Source organism: Sminthopsis crassicaudata, chromosome 6 (genome assembly GCF_048593235.1).
Source record: "Sminthopsis crassicaudata isolate SCR6 chromosome 6, ASM4859323v1, whole genome shotgun sequence".
Lineage (NCBI taxonomy): Eukaryota > Metazoa > Chordata > Mammalia > Dasyuromorphia > Dasyuridae > Sminthopsis > Sminthopsis crassicaudata.
Genome location: NC_133622.1, coordinates 252,320,074 through 252,334,911, shown reverse-complemented (window position 1 = coordinate 252,334,911; position 14,838 = coordinate 252,320,074). Strand labels below are relative to the sequence as shown.

At 65.0% G+C, this 14,838-nt stretch overlaps 1 protein-coding gene across 1 annotated transcript; it reads right to left on the bottom strand.

Moving 5' to 3' along the window:
* Positions 1-570: 570 nt before the first annotated feature.
* Positions 571-11,137, bottom strand: CARNS1 (carnosine synthase 1). The gene is made up of 10 exons (XM_074276803.1): positions 11,058-11,137; positions 10,091-10,109; positions 8,255-8,531; positions 7,856-7,945; positions 6,734-7,221; positions 5,623-5,827; positions 4,922-4,986; positions 3,923-4,154; positions 3,108-3,388; positions 571-1,862 (listed from the first exon to the last, which is right to left on the bottom strand). The coding sequence occupies exons 2-10, from the start codon at positions 10,091-10,093 to the stop codon at positions 636-638; spliced, it is 2,868 nt and encodes a 955-aa protein (XP_074132904.1). The 5' UTR covers positions 10,094-10,109; positions 11,058-11,137; the 3' UTR covers positions 571-635.
* Positions 11,138-14,838: the final 3,701 nt, after the last annotated feature.

Genomic DNA, 14,838 nt, shown 5'->3' with positions numbered 1-14,838 from the left:
GGCCGCTGGCCTCGGGGTGCGGGGGATGGGGCAGGGGGCTTTACTTCGGGCTGCAGGAGGGCTGGTCTGAGTGGCTGCCTCCCTCCCAGCGGAAGCGCCGTACATCTCAGGCCCCGGGGAAGACCCGGTTTGGGACCTGGAGGACCCCAGAGGAGGGACGGGATGGTGGGACAGTGGGTGAGGGGGTGGTCAGGCCCAGAGGCCGCTGGGAAAGGGCCTGCATTCGAGGCCCGGCTCCCCCACCCCACCCCACCCCGGCTCATCCTCGGACGGGGAACTAGGAGGGCGGGGGATGGATCTGGGCAATCCTCTGGCCAACTTTCATCTGGAAGGCAAAGACGGGCTCTGGCTTGGCCACGGAGCCCCGGCCCCACGCAGGGATGCTCTCCTCCCGCCCCGTTCTCCTCCTCAGCCTCTCCGGCTCCCCGCCCCTCGCGGTCTTCTCCGGGAAGCTCCCGGACGGATTCTGCGAGCCCCCCCTTCCCAGCCGACGCCCCCCGCCCCCCAGCCGGCGCTGGGCTCTCAGCAGAGCCCCGCCCCCTTCCGGGGGCTGACGGACACCTGGGGCCCCACCCCCTCCTCTTCCCTCCCAGCCAAGGACGGCCTTGCCCTAGGGCCCCGCCCCGCCCCCGCCGCTATTTGAAGTGCGACAAGAAGTGGGCCACGGGGTAGTTCGGGGAGTCGATGCCCAGCCCCTGGCACAGGCCGAGCAGGCGCTGGCGCGCTTCGGCGGGGCTGCTGCCGGCGCAGGCCACGCTGCAGTACGGCTCCTCGTACTCGCCGGGCACCAGCGCCTCCTCCAGCAGGTTGAGGCGGATGAGGCCGCGCTCGTGCAGCGCCTGCAGCGCCTCGCGGCTGGCCGTGGAGCTCAGCGCCCGCAGGTGCTGCGACACCACGCACATGACTCCCACCAGGCAGGCCCGCGGCCTGGGCCGCGCGGGCAGCGCGGGCGGGATGCCGCAGGCCACCATGGCGGCCGCCAGCAGCAGGTCCACCCCGTACAGCTCCTGGATCCAGTCCCTCAGGTAGAAGCCGCCCATGCGGGGGTTGATCTCGATGAGCCGGGGCCCCGCCGCCGTCAGCTTCATCTCCACGTTGAAGACGCCGTCCAGGAGGCCGCAGCCCAGGCAGCACTGGTAGGCCGCCTGCACCAGCTGGGCCTCGCGCTCCGGGGCCAGCCCCGTGGGCATGCAGGCCGCCGTCTCCGTGAAGCCCGGGAGGCGCGTGGGGCCGTTGTCCGAGACGAAGGCCCCCAGCAGCCTCCCGGAGAACAGCACGAGGTCCACGTCGTGCTCCGTGCCCGCCACGAACTCCATGAGCAGCATGGCGTTGCCCCAGCCCAGCCCGATGCCCGGGTGATCGGCCTCCCCCTGCAGGTCCCGGGAGATCTTGGCGAAGTGCGCCCGGCACTGCGAGGCGTCCTCCACCAGGCGCACGCCCACGGCGCCCGCCCCGAACTCCAGCTTCATGACGCCCGGAAGCGGCACCACGCGCGCCGCGCGCTCCACGTCGTCCGGGCCCTCCAGCGGGCAGCAGGGCACGGCGTAGAGGGAGGGGGCGGGCCAGCGCGGGCCGCGGCAGCGCAGCAAGTGGGCCTGCGTCTGGCTCTTCCGCTTGGCCAGGCTCATGGCGGCCGGGGGACAGCCGCGCAGGCCCAGCTCCTTGCACAGCAGCGCCGTCAGCACCAGGCAGTCGTCCCAGTAGGAGAGGCAGCCGTCCAGCTGCAGGCCCCGGGCCCGGACCAGCTCCGCCAAGTGCCGGGCGTTCTCCTCGTCCCGCCGGTGCTCCGTCACGTCGAAGTGGATGAAGGTCTGCACCAGCTGAGAGGCAAAGTGATTGGGATCCGACTCCACCAGGTGCAGCTGGGGGAGACAGGATGGAGAGTGAGTGCCGCCTGGCCAGGCCCTCCGGGCACCCCCACGCCCACAGGGCGGAGGGGAGGGGAGGCTCAGCTGGAACTCGCTCCTCCCCCTGCAGCTCAGGAAGACCTGAGCTCGAGACGGCCATGTGACCCTGGGCCAGACACTGAAACTCTGCCTCGGTTTTCTCATCTGTAAAATCGGGGTAACAGCACCTATCTCCCTGGGTTATGGTGAGGATCAAGTGAGATATCATTCGTAAAGCACTCAGCACAATGCCCTGGCACATAGTAGGCCCTTAATAAATGCACGTTTCCTTCCTCTCGTCCTACTGTAAACGCACAAGGATTGTTTGGAAGAACTGGGCATATGAAGGATGAGGAAGAAGGCCGGGTCAGGAGGTTTGAAAGAGCAGCCATCTCCACCGTGGGCTAGACTTGCCCAGCTGCTCCTGGGAGAACGGAAGGGGGGCTACTGGGAGGTGCCCAGGTGGAGGGGGGTTGCTGCAGGAAGTTCCCCGGCCTGGAGGGGCGCCAGCGGGGACCGGAGGAGCCCGGGGAGTTCTGCCTCGGTTGGTCCCCGATGCCTTTGAGGCTGCTCCCTGGCGAGCTCTGGGATTCTAGGCTTCCATGCTTCTAGCTTTATGATCATCATTCTGGTTCTGGTCCTTGAAGGCCGAGCTCAGTCCCTCTTCCAGCAGCGGGTGGAAGCCGCTTCTGCACAGTGCTCGGGCACACAGTGCCGCGGCAGTCCCGCCCTCTCCCCCGGCCGGGGAGCATGTGTCCCAGAGCTGAGCCCAAGGGTCGGGAGCTGCACAAGGGAAGCCCCCTTCTGGCCGCCGCTGTGCCCACCTCCTGGGAGGGACAGCTGGGAGTTCTGGGATGGGTGACTGGAGGAAAACGGGGAGCGCCCCCAGCGCCCTGCAAACCCGGGTGGCCTGGCTGGCAAACTGAACGGAACCTCGGGTGGACAGTTCCCTCCCTCAAGTCCCGCCCACGCTGGAGCAGCCACACCCCCTGCCCAGAGGTCCCACCCACGCCGCAGCAGTCACGCCCCCCGCCCAGAAGTCCCGCCCATGCCGGAGCAGCCACGCCCCTTGCCCAGAGGTCCTCCCCGCCTCCGGGGTCCTTCCCTCGGAGACCCGGGCTGCGGCCCCTGGCATCTCCTCCTCCACCCTGGCTCTGGCCACGCCCCCACGCTCAGGCCTTCCCTCATTGGCTCGGTCCCTGCGTGGGCCCCGCCCCTCACCTTGAGCCCGTAGTCCCGGGCCGCGTCCCACACGAACTTCTTGCTGTAGCCCCCGGCGCCCACCACCAGCAGGTGCTTGCCCTCCATGAGGTGGCGCGCCGAGCGCCGCAGCACGGTCTCCACCAGCGGCCCCGCGGCCGCCCACTGGGAACGCAGGCCCCGCCGGCTCCACTGGCCCTCCAGGAGCCCGCAGGCCTCCAGGCAGAGGCAGCTGTTGAGCTCTAGAAGCACAGGGCTCAGGGAGCCTCCCGGACCCACGGGGGTCAGCGCCAAGTCCACACCTTTGGGGGCCAGAAGGAGCCGGTCAGCGGGGCGGGGCTGCCCTGGATCTCCCCCAGAGAGCTCCCGGAGCAGCCCGAGGTGGGGCGCAGAGGCCGGGTCGCCTCCAGTCGAGCCCTGAGGGCCTGAGATCTTTTGGGAGTCCCGAGCCTAGACGGCACCCCTAAGTGGTCCGGAGTCCAATGTGGGCGGAAGGGCGCAGATTCCTGGGCCTGGGGCAACCCCCGGAACCGGGACCTGCAGCCCCCTGAGGCTGGTGGGATCTCAGTGCGCCTTGTCCCGGGTTCATACCTGGAGGCACAGAGGCCCGCCCTTCCCCCGCCCCAGCCCGGGAGTTCCAGGTGCCCGTTTGGGGGCCGCAGACCCCATTAGTCCCTCCCAAAGTGCAGCTCGGAGATCCTGGCCCCCTGCAACCACCTGCCCCGAGGCTCTCCCTGAAGGAGGTGGCCCGGGACTCGGGGAACGGAGGAGGGTCGGACATTTCCCCCCAACTCCGCGAGCCCGTTGGGGGGGGGGGTTAAAGGCCCGGCACTCACCCAGCACGTCGGTCTGCGCCTGGCGGCCGCCCCGCTGCTCGGGGCTCAGAGACGCCTCGAAGTCCAGCACGGCTCCGAGCGCGGCCTCGGCCGCCTCCCGCACGCGGCCCCGCAGCGCTTCCACGGCGGCCGGCTCGCTGAGGCCGCAGGCCGCCAGGGCCGTCTCCAGGCTCTGCGTCAGGGCCACCTGGTGCCGCAGGGGCTGCTCTGGCCGGCCCACGCTGCACACCACCTGGGTGCCAGGCAGGGCGCGTCAGCCCCAGAGGGCCCGGGCCGGCCTTCTCCCAGCGCCCACCCGCAGCCCGGGAGCTGGAGCTCCACGGCGGGGGGAGGGGGGAAGAGGGGCTGCCCATGGGCCCCTCCCCACTTCTTGGCTCCTGCCCTCTGAAACCGGCTCCCCATTGCCCAGGCATTCAAGGCCCCTGCGTCTGGTCCCCGGCTCCTGCCCTAAATCCTGGGCCTTTCCCTAAGTGAGCTCTCAGCCTCCGCTCTGTCCCGGCCGGAGCAGATCGCTTGGCCTGTTGTTTCCCACCGAAAAAATGAGGAAATGGGCCCCAGACTTTCAGTGCCAAGCCTGCAGCCCCTGCCTGACCCCTCCCTTCAGCCCAGCTCCGCCCGGGACTCTGCCCATTCTCCTTGGCCCACCTCCCATCAGGCTCCCCTGCAGCCTGCACCCGGACTCACAGGACCCAAAGGGACCCCAGCAGCCTTCTGAGCCAATTTCCTTGTCTCCAGACAGGGAAACTGAGGCACAGAGGCCTCTTGTCACAAGGAGTAGTAGCAGAGATAAAGCTAGGGCCTCTGGACAGAGGGTTCAAATCCTGCTTTGAAGCTTCCTCTTGTCCTTCCCCCCCAATCCCTCGAGCTGCCCTGGGTGAGTCTGCTTAGACCCAGGGGCTTGTCCTCTGGGCAGCAGTGGGCAAGCAGCCCTAGGTGGTCCTCTGAGAGGCGGGAGAATCTTGGGGTCCTTATGTAGCCCACTAGGGGTTCCTTTCTTACTTGGCTCATCAGAGGCCGATCGCCCTGGGTTCTGCACACGACAGCACAGGCCCGAATGGCCAGCTCTGGAAGAAACACAAGGAGCCTTACTAACATGGCTGCTGCAAAGCCTGGACAGACCGGAGGATGCCCCGGACAGACCTGCTGGACACCCTGAACAGACCTGCCAGATGCCCGCAATGGCCCCAGGAGGCCCAATGTGCTTTCTTCTTCCCTATTCAGACCTGAGAAGTTTACACTGTTTTTGTTTGGGTAAAACAGGAATTCAGGTATGGGTTCTCCCTTCCCCACAGTGGATCGCAGCCCCCTGGCGGCTTGGTCTTCGTCCCTTGAGACTGAGTGAATTGTCCATGTCCTAGATGTGGCAGGGGCAAGCTGACTCCACGGCCAGCACTCCACCCACCCATTACACTGCCTTATAGGCAAGTGTTTCCCCCCTTTTGCAGATGAGGAAACTGAGGCTCTTAGAGCCATCGTGATCTGTTCAGGGCCATACCTGCCAGCAAGTCCCTGAGCTGGGACTCGAACCCAGCACTCTGTAACTCTAACATAGTATTTACAATCCTGGGGATGGGGGAAGTGCCCCTAGCTGAGGCAGGGCCACAAGGCTAGATCGGGGCCTGAGATTCTGGGCCAGGCCTCTGCCGCTGTGTGGAAGCCAAGAGAGAAGGACCCTGCTGCGCCCGGTTCGGCTCTCTCACCTGGCTGGGCAGTGATCTTCCCGGGGGCATCGGGCTGCAGGACACGGGCTGGGGGACACACGGCTTCCACGAGGACGCTCTCCTCCTCCTCCAGCTTCTCCAGCAGGGCCAGCACGGCTTGCACCACGGCCCCTGGCTCGGACCTCGGGTGCAGGCTCATGGCCTGGGACCCTCGCCAGCGCCAGCCCCCGGGCTTTACTGCCACCTAAGGGGACAGGTGGGCATCAGGGAGGGGCCTCCTGCTCTGCCAGCTCTCCCTCTCTGTGCAGAGTAGGACTCTAACACTTCCCATCCCACAGCCAGACCCCAGCAGCACCAGTTACAACTGAGCGGGTGTGCCCAGGGTTGGAAGGGCTCTCTGAAACCCAACTCTCATTCTTACAGGCAAGGAAACTGAGTCTCAGGGAAGATAAACGGCAGAGTCGGGATTTGAACCCAGATCTTGGGCTCCTCTGCGCCCCAGCACTTTACCCACATCACTTTGTCAGAGTCACAATAACCAGGAGAGAGCATTCTCTCCATCCTGCCCCCTCCTATGATGGCGATGGCTACTAACTGGCAGCCATCCCAGAGTTTCTTGGCTTCGGGGCCTCTCCCGAGCACCCGGCAGCTCCATCTCTGCATCCTCAAGCTCGCTGGGCTCATTTCAGTCTTTGGGATTGGGGGTACAGTCTTTCCTTGAATCCCCCCCCCAGATATATATAGAAAGGTCAGAGGCTCCTAAATTTGGGACTGGGAAAGGAGCCAGGCCATGGAGACCTGCCCTCCATCTTCCAGGGGAAGAAAGGGAGAGCTGCGAGGAGGAGCGACTTCCCCGGCCGCCCCCCGCCTCCTGTAGAATCTTTGCCAGTCCCCCCCCATGCTCCCCCTCATTCATCCCACAGACGCCTCATGCACAGGGTTGTTTCTGGGGACCCCCTGAGTGGGGATTTTCTTCTTGTCCCCGGTGTATGGCAGAGTGCCCAGCGCCCAGGGGGTGCCCTCTACATGGCTGTGGCTAGATGGGTGTGCCGAAGGTCCCGCCTCTCGTCAGAGGACAAAGCCAGGTCTCCCCTCCCCGCATCCTCTCCCCTTCCCCCCTCTCTTCACCCTGTCCCAGCATCCTTGGTACCTGGTGGGCCTCTCCCAGGGCTCCAAGGCGAAGGAAGGTCTCCACTTCCTCTTCCACCAGCCCCTCTTGCCCCTCCTTGTCACTGAGTTCCACCCGCCGCACACTCTGGGTCTGCGCCTGGCCCCGCAGCTGCTGAGGGGGCTTGTAGGTCAAGGCCAGCGTGGCGGGCACCGCCACCTTGTCCCCCTGAGCCAGGAGCTGCCTGGTGAGCAGCCTGTCCTCCAGGAGGCGGGCCAGCTCTGCCGAGCTCCCCGTGGGGCAGCCCAGGTCCCTGCTCAGCTCTGCCGCCTCCCGGCCTCGGCCGGCCCTGGGTCCCAACTCCCCCAGGAAGTAGGTGACCCGCCTCGGGGGGGCGAACTCCTCCAGAAAGGTGAGGCCGCCCGGATAGAAGGCCACGGCCTTCGAGACCAGGAGGGCCGAGTCCCCCGGCTTTTCAGCCACGGGCACTTTGGTCAGCCAGGCCGGGGAGAGACACAGCAGCGAGTTTCCTGGGGGAGAGAAGGAGAAAGGAGGGTGGGTAGGGAGAGCGGCCAGAACCAGGAATTCCGAGACCAGCTGGGCCAGCTCTTCTGGTTTACAGATGGGAAAGTTGAGGTTCGTTCCCCCCTCCCCCCGTTTGCACTAATGCTAAAGCTTTCTGCCTGGTGGTGCTATGTGTGCTGCTTCTAGCCCGTCCTGGAGGGAAGCCACTGGTTTCTGTCTCTATATCCCTGCACTTAGCACAGTGCCGGGTATACAGTCGACACTTAATAAGTCTGGCTGCCAGAGCTAGGATTGCTCTCCAGTTCTCTCTCTCTCTCTCTGAGCCCAAGGCTTTGAGAAGGGAAAAGACGTCAGCCGGGGACCCTTCAGGGAGCCCTCCCTGGTCCCCAGCCCGGGCCCGCCCCCCCATCCAGGCCCATGGGGCCTGGCCCACCCCCCCCAGGAGGAATCCCCAGCTGTCTGCTCAGGAATGCCCAGCAGCTGCCTGGCTCGGGTATTTTGGGACGCGGCTGAGGCTCTGCTGCCCTTTCCATAGGTCAGCTCTGCCATGCAGGGAGTGGGCTGAGGGGGTGGGGCCTGAGGGCACAGAGCTGGACGGAGCTTCCTGACCGGAGCCAGCCTAGCACAGCTACCACCTACCTGGGCTCTGGGCCCCGCCCTCCAGGAGCACAGAGAAGAAGGAACTGGGAGAGCCCAGAATGCACATGGTCACCTCCGCCCCAGGGCAGCCTTGGGAGAAAAGGAGCAATTTCATGCTTTGTTGGCTCCCCTGCCGTCCCTCACCCCACCACCCGTGCCAGCCCGCCACCCAGCCTTTCACTCGATTGTGCCCACTCATCCTGTCGGCTCTGTCTTCCTTGTTCTTGAGAGAATGGGGTACCCAGGCCACCATGGGAAGTTGGCAGAGGAAGACAGAGTAGCAAGGGGGCAGCAGCAGCTGCTGGTGTGTGGGCACTGCCCCTGCCTCCTGGCTCCCTCCACGGGGCCTGGCTGGGGTGGCTCCCCGGCCCCCGGACCTCCCAGCTTCGGGAGGCTCACCTGGGCGAGGCTCCAGGCTGCGGTCCCCTGTCTCGGGGAGGCCGGCCTGCTGCAGACAGCTCTGTAAAAGGTTGTAGTAGAAGGTGGTCCATGCACGGGACGCGCCCTCCTCAGGGCAGCTCTTACAAGTCAGGTTCACGTCCTGGTGCCAGGAGCCCAGGAGGGGTCCCCTGGGAGGCAACTCCGGGCTCCCGTGCTGCTCCCCACAGCCCTCTTCCTCCGGGTCTTTGGCAGCCATGGGGCGGGCCAGTTCTGGGAGCATTGGATCTAAGGAAAGCTTGAGGCAGAGAGGTTCAGATTGGGAGGGAGGGAGAGGCGGAAAAGGGGGTGTGGGGACCCCGAGGAGGATGTGGATCAGGATCGATCGGGGAAGAGGAATGTCAGCCGGATAGCGCCCGGCCAGCTGGGGAGAGAGAGAGATGACCCCGGGCGTCTGAAAGCACGGGGAAAGAAACCTTCAAACATCTGCAGGTGCCTACTGTGTGCAGGGCCCACACTGGGTCAGAAGGAGGGCTGGAAGTGGCCTTCAAGGCTATGGGCACCAACGTCAGTATTTTACAGAGAAGGAAACTAAGGCAGGGAGCGGAGGGATCTGGCCCACAAGGTGTCAAGTGTGTAAGAAGGGAGTGGCCAAAGAAAGGCTCTCCAGCTTCACCCCAGTGACTGACCTCCGGAGGGGAAAGGGAAGAGCAGGGTGCCCGCCGCCATGACTGGCTCCCACCGGGGAAGGTGGGCACCCCCAGGGCTACTCTTACTGGATTGGGGCGGGGCTTTAATCTTATTAAATTTGGGGAGGGTTTTACTAAACTCTGAGAGGAAGCCTGGGCAGCTGGAGACTCCGGCGGGAAGCAGGAAAGGTTCACGTCCTGCCCCCGACATTTGCCCGCAGTCAGAGCAGGGACGGCCTCCTCACCAACACAGGTCCCGGGCCATGCCCGCACCCACTGCCGGATGGCCTCAACCAGCCTCTGCACCAGTCTGGGCCTGTTTCCTCCTCTGAGAAGTGAGGCTGTTGGGCTCAGTGCCTTCTGAGACTCCCCTGAGGCCTGGGTGCGAGGCCGGTGCATTTCAAGTCTGCAAAGTGCTTTATGGGCAGGGCCTCGTTCAGCCTCAGGAGGAGGTACAAGTGAGGAAACTGAGGTACAAGAGGGAAGTGAGCTGCCCCAGCAGGATCACTTCCCCAGCCTCAATTCTGCCAGGCCACGGCAATGGCAGCATCTGACATTTGAAACCAGATCTTTCCAGCTCCAAGCCCAGCACGTTTTCTCCTCCCCCGGGCACCTGAGCAAGACAGCCCTGCCAGGGCCAGTGTACAGAGCTCGGGCTCAGGAGGGCCGGGCTTGAGCCCAGGCCAACAAGGCCGAGGAAACTCCTGCCAATGAGAGCCAGCCCCGAGAGGTCACTTCACAGAGAGTGAGTTCCCCGTCCCTGGAAGTCTGCAAGTCAAAGGGATTGTGGGTATCTTTGTTTGGGGACAAGTCGGACTGGAAGCCCAGGAGGGTCCCCCGTCCCTCCTCTGGAACCGGAAGACGGCCCTGCTCTCCCCCAGCTCTTGCCTGGTGACTGGCTGCCCTCCCCACTCCTGGCTCCACATGACAGATGGGAATATCACGCCCTGCCCCAGCCCTCCCACCAGGAACCGGAGGCTGATGGGACAAAAAGGACCCGTGCTCTTCAGCAGGGCCCGGCCCAGCCGTATTCCTCCTTGTTGATGCTTTGGGGGAAATCGCCATTAGGGTTCGGGTGGAGGAAGCCGCCCTGGATCCAAGTCCCAGCCGTGGGAGGTGGGGGCCTGGGGAGGGGCCGGGGAGGAGGAAGGGGAGAAAGAGGACTCACCATCTTGCAGATGAAGAGGCTGACAGAGAGAAGAGGGAAAGGGGGAGGGGTTTCAGCAAGGTGTGTGCAGCTCCTGAGGCCAAAAGAGAGCCTCTGCCCTCCCGTTTGCCCTCCTGTCCCCCAAGCTCTCTCCCCCTTCCCCGGGACCCTGAAAGGCCGAGCTGTGGCCCGGAGTCAGAGCAGAGGCTGGGGAGCTGAGCCCCCTCCGGTGCTGGTGGCCGAGCTGTGGCCCAGAGCTCCGAGCAGAGGCGGAGGGCTGAGCCCCCTCCGGTGCTGGCGACTGCAGTGCTTTTGCCACCACTGAGGATACTGAGGCGTCCTCTGTCACCAGAGCCGGGTGGCCCAGGGTGGCAGAGGGGCAATGTGGCCAGGGGTGACCGGCTGCCAGAGGACGGCATTTCCCGGCCATGGGAACCCAGCCACAGCTGCCCCGGCCCTCCAAGCCCCGCTAGCTCTCTGCCCGGATGCCAGGTGCGGGCTAGCACAAGCCTCGCCAGTCCCAGACTGCCGCCCGGCCCCGGGGCCTCCTCCAGGAACGGGCTGAGGGGCGTTTTTCAGGGCTGAACCAAGGGTCTGAAAAGGAGGAGCGGTGCACTAGGGAGCTGGCCATCAGTCGGGACCCGGATAGCACCGGGGAGGGGAACTGGGCTGGGCCCCGGGGACTCCTGGGTCCCCGCTCTGCAGAGTCGTCGACCTGACCCCGGGCTGGCTCAAAGCGCCAGTGACTTCTCGGGGTGGGGGCGCTGGAGGGGGCTGCTGCTAAAGGCAGGGCCGCCCCCGCCAAGGGACTGGAGCCTTGCTCTCTGGGCCCCAGGAAGGCAGAGCTCCGGCTCCCGAGCCCCCCCCCTCCGCCCCTGGCTCCCGTCCTGCCCCGGCTGACCCCCCAGCCCCCGCTCCCGCCCCTCCCCTCTGGGCCAGCCCCCGGGGGCGCCGCTCCCCAGCCCCGCCGAGCAGGGCGCGGGGGTACCTGGGTGAGCAGGGGGCGGCGCGGCTCGCGGCCCGGCTGGCCTGGGCTTGATACCAGTGTCGGGGATTAGAGGCGCCCGGGCTTTATATAGCCCCGGCGCGGGGCATGCCCAGTGCCAGGGAGGCGGGGAGGGCTCGGCCCGCGGGGCCGGGGAGCTGGCGGGCGGGGCGCAGAGAGGGAGCGCAGGGATGCGCAGGGACCGCCCCGGGGCCAACGCCGCCGGCGGGAGAGCGAGAGTCAGAGAAAGTTCCAGGGAGACGGGGAGACCCCGGCCCGGAGGAGGGAAACCCGCGCAGAAAAAGCCCGGGGACGGAAAAACAGCGGGAGGGGGGGGGGAGGGGAGGGGGACGCAGAGACTGAGAGATGAAAGACAGAGACCGAGAGATAGAGAGAAGAAACAGAGATAGAGACAGAGACTGAAAAGAGAGATACAGAGGAGAGAAACAGAGAAAAGAGAGACAGAGACTGGGAGAGAGAAGAAACAGAGATAGAGACAGAGACTGAAAAGAGAGAGAGAGAGAGAGACAGAGAAAGAAGACAAAAGTCAGAAAGGGGGGAGTAGAGACAGAAGGGAAATGTCGAGATAAGGGAATTAAAAAAAAGAAAGAAAAGAAACAGAGAAAAATACCCCAGAGACGCACCGAAAGCGCCACAATAGGGGGACGGGGAGAAGGGGAGGGGGAGGGAGAGATGAATGGGACACTCACTGAGCTGCGGAGGGACTGAGCCGGGAGAGGGGAGACCAAGAGACTGGTACAGGCCCCGCCCCCTCCTCCTCCCCCCGCCCCCCCCAGGGACTCGGGGACAGAGACACATTGTTCAGGACAGGCGGCGGAGCCCCTGGGACAAGCAGGCTCCCACTCCCCACGGGCTCCGCTATGGAAACCGAGCGCTGGCCGGAGGCCCGCAGAGACAGCCCGGGAGCCTGGCACAAACACGGACTCTCCGGCCCGGCGCAGAAAGGTCCCCTCCCGCCCCGGGCCCTGGCCGTGGTGCTGCCCTCCGCAGCGGAGAACCCCCCTGTCTCAGAGCCGGCCCAATGCCCCCTGTGGGGGCAGCGTGACCGCCTCACAGCCCGGGAGAGGGGGAGTGCCCAGAAAGGTGCCATGGGGGCTGGAGAGCCCCCTGCCGCCCCGGGCCCTGGCCGTGGTGCTGCCCTCCGCAGCAGAGAACCCCCCTGTCTCAGAGCCGGCCCAATGCCCCCTGTGGGGGCAGCGTGACCGCCTCACAGCCCGGGAGAGGGAGAATGCCCAGAAAGGTGCCATGGGGGCTCTCCAGCCCCTCCCACCTCAGGCAGCCCGCCCCATCCTTGGGCAGATAGAATTGTCAAAAAATAGTTCTCTCTCATGTTAAGCTGCCATCCCCTCCCCCCCCTGGCCCTGGCCCTAATCTGGGGGGGGGGAGGGAGGGCGGGCAGTGGGCAGCCGGAGTCAGCAAAGACAGAACTGAGCTCACATCCAGCTGCGGACTCCCTAGGCCCACCGGGTCTGCCTCAGTTTCACTGTCTGCAAAATGACAATCACTGCCCCACGACCTGGAAGTGTTGCGGGGGCCAGGTGAGGTCATTGCTTTGAAGCGCCAGTTCTTGGAGCATTCCCTCCTCCCCAGCCGCCCGCACCCCCCCATCATTTCCCTCTCTGGCTCTAAGACTTCGGCTGCTTTTCCCAGGCTTCCTCTAGATCTTCACCAGCCTGTGCCAGAGAGCGTCCTTTCTGTCTCGTCCTTCTGTCTGCTCCTCGAAGAAGCACCCCCAAGGGGAAGGACTGTTGTAGGGGTGCCCTTGCATCCCCCAATTCTAAGACCCGCCTGGCACACAGTAGGTGCTTAATAACTGCACTTTGGATTGTCCGAAACCCTAACACTGCGGGAGTCTCCTTTGTGGGTCCTCTGTGCTCGAGGACAGAAGGGAAATGATGGCAGAGCTTGAGCTGGACCAGGACAGAGGGCACGATTGGGGGGCCGGATACCCCGCCTCTGCCCGGCTCCTGAGCACCAAGCTGAAGACTGGTGACGGCCAGTTGGCACTGCCCGCCTAGGGGCTCCAGAACCAGATTCCGGTCAGCTGGACAAGCACATCCAAGAAGCGGGGGGGGGGGGGGGGGAGGGGGAGGGAGGGCCCCCCGGGGCCATCGGGGCTGTTTATACCAAGGCACCAAGGAGGAAATGGACCGGCTCAGGCAGGGGTCGGCCAGAGGGTCAGGTAGGGGTCGACCAGAGGGTCAGATGGTGAAGGTCGGCCAGCGGCTCAGATGGTGGGGGTTGCCCTGGAGATAGAGGAGCTTCGATGACAATGGGAAAGATCCAACGAGGGCACCGGCTGTCCCGGAGTCGTGAGAGGCGAGTGTCCAGCGAGCGACGATCATCTGTCGTGAAGCATCAGGCAGGGGCCGGCGGGAGGCCGGGACACAGAGTCCCGGAGAGGGCCGGTGACGTCAGGCGGGCGGACAGATGCGGCCACTGACATTTATAGGCTACGAGAACAAGCCCTTCCCTGGATCCCCATCGTGCCGCCTAAGGATGGAGGGACAGACTCGATGCTCCCCACAGACGGAGGGACTCATGCTGGCTGGGGCAACTGAAAGGGTCCCTATGCTCCAAAGCAAACGTCGCCTTCTGATTATTGGAAAGTGGGACCCCGAGATGTCCCATCACCCCTTGGGCTGCCCGCTGTGGCCCCCCAGAATGCAAGTGGCTGATCATGGAATCCTCCTGTAGAAGGGACCCCTGCAGCCCTCCAGTCAGAGTGCCCAAAACTGGGCCTCGGGCCTCTGCTTGGAGAACAGGGGAAGGCAGGCCCCTTGGTGGGCAGCTCAGAGGGCAAGCCCCTTCGGACCCTCCCCCTGGACTTGTCTCCGGGTCCAAGCAGAGTGAGATAATCCCTTTCCATTCCCAGAGGAGAATGGAGCCCTCCCGTTGTGGACACCCTCCCACCCCATCCCCAGCCTGCCAGAACACAGCCCCAGACCAGGCACACTACCTCAGGTGCGCTCTGACCAAAGCCAGAAGGCCCCATCCTGCAGCCCCCTCCCCATGGCCAGCCCCTCCCCAAACGGCCAGCCGCCCATTGCTCTGTCGTGCTGAGCTTGCCACCTTTGGCCTAGACTGGGTGTCACCCCTCGAAAGCTGAAGCGGCACCTGTGATGTCTGAGGCAGAGGGACACAAGCTCATTGGAGCGGGCAGTGGAGACCCCGGGATGCTTCCCAGCCACTGATGGATGGGGGGGGGGGACGCGGAGCCCAGCAGCTTCCTGCTTTTCTTATTTTTGCTAACCACCACATTTAGCTTTGCTGCTTCCGGACCCAAGGTATTGTCAGTATTGTCAGAGCCCCTCAGAATTGTGGCACCCTGGGACACAGCCCGGGTCACAGCAGCTTAGTTATAGCTCTTACCCCCTCCTACCATTCAGAACCCAGAGAGTGGAGTCTTTCTAGGGCAGGGGGCCCCCCTTCCCCACCTGCCCAGCTTTATCTCCCAGGCACACAGCCAGGCCTGCCAGCCCAGCCCAGTCCAGGGGGGAGAGCTTAGGTTCTTGTTTGCATGGGGGGAAGTAAAGAAACTTGATCTCTCTGAACCAAACCAGCAGGAGCCGGAGTCCGGTGTGCCCAGGAACAGCAATGCAGGCGAAGGACGGAGGGCTCCTCCCAGCGGGGCGGAGGCCGGGGCAGCCTGGCCAGAACAGACCCAGACACAGCGCCCTGTGCACCCGAGGGAGCCGCGGAGCTGGGCGGCGGTGCCCGCTCCCCTCCTTCCCTGCTCTCCTAATCTCTCCCGCGGCTCCCT

Coding starts and splice junctions, on each gene's coding strand:
- CARNS1 (XM_074276803.1), bottom strand. Junction 5,828..6,733: donor CCCTGGGAGAGGCCCACCAG/GTACCAAGGATG, acceptor CTGTCCCCTTAG/GTGGCAGTAAAGCCCGGGGG. Junction 4,987..5,622: donor GAAGATCACTGCCCAGCCAG/GTGAGAGAGCCG, acceptor TGTTTCTTCCAG/AGCTGGCCATTCGGGCCTGT.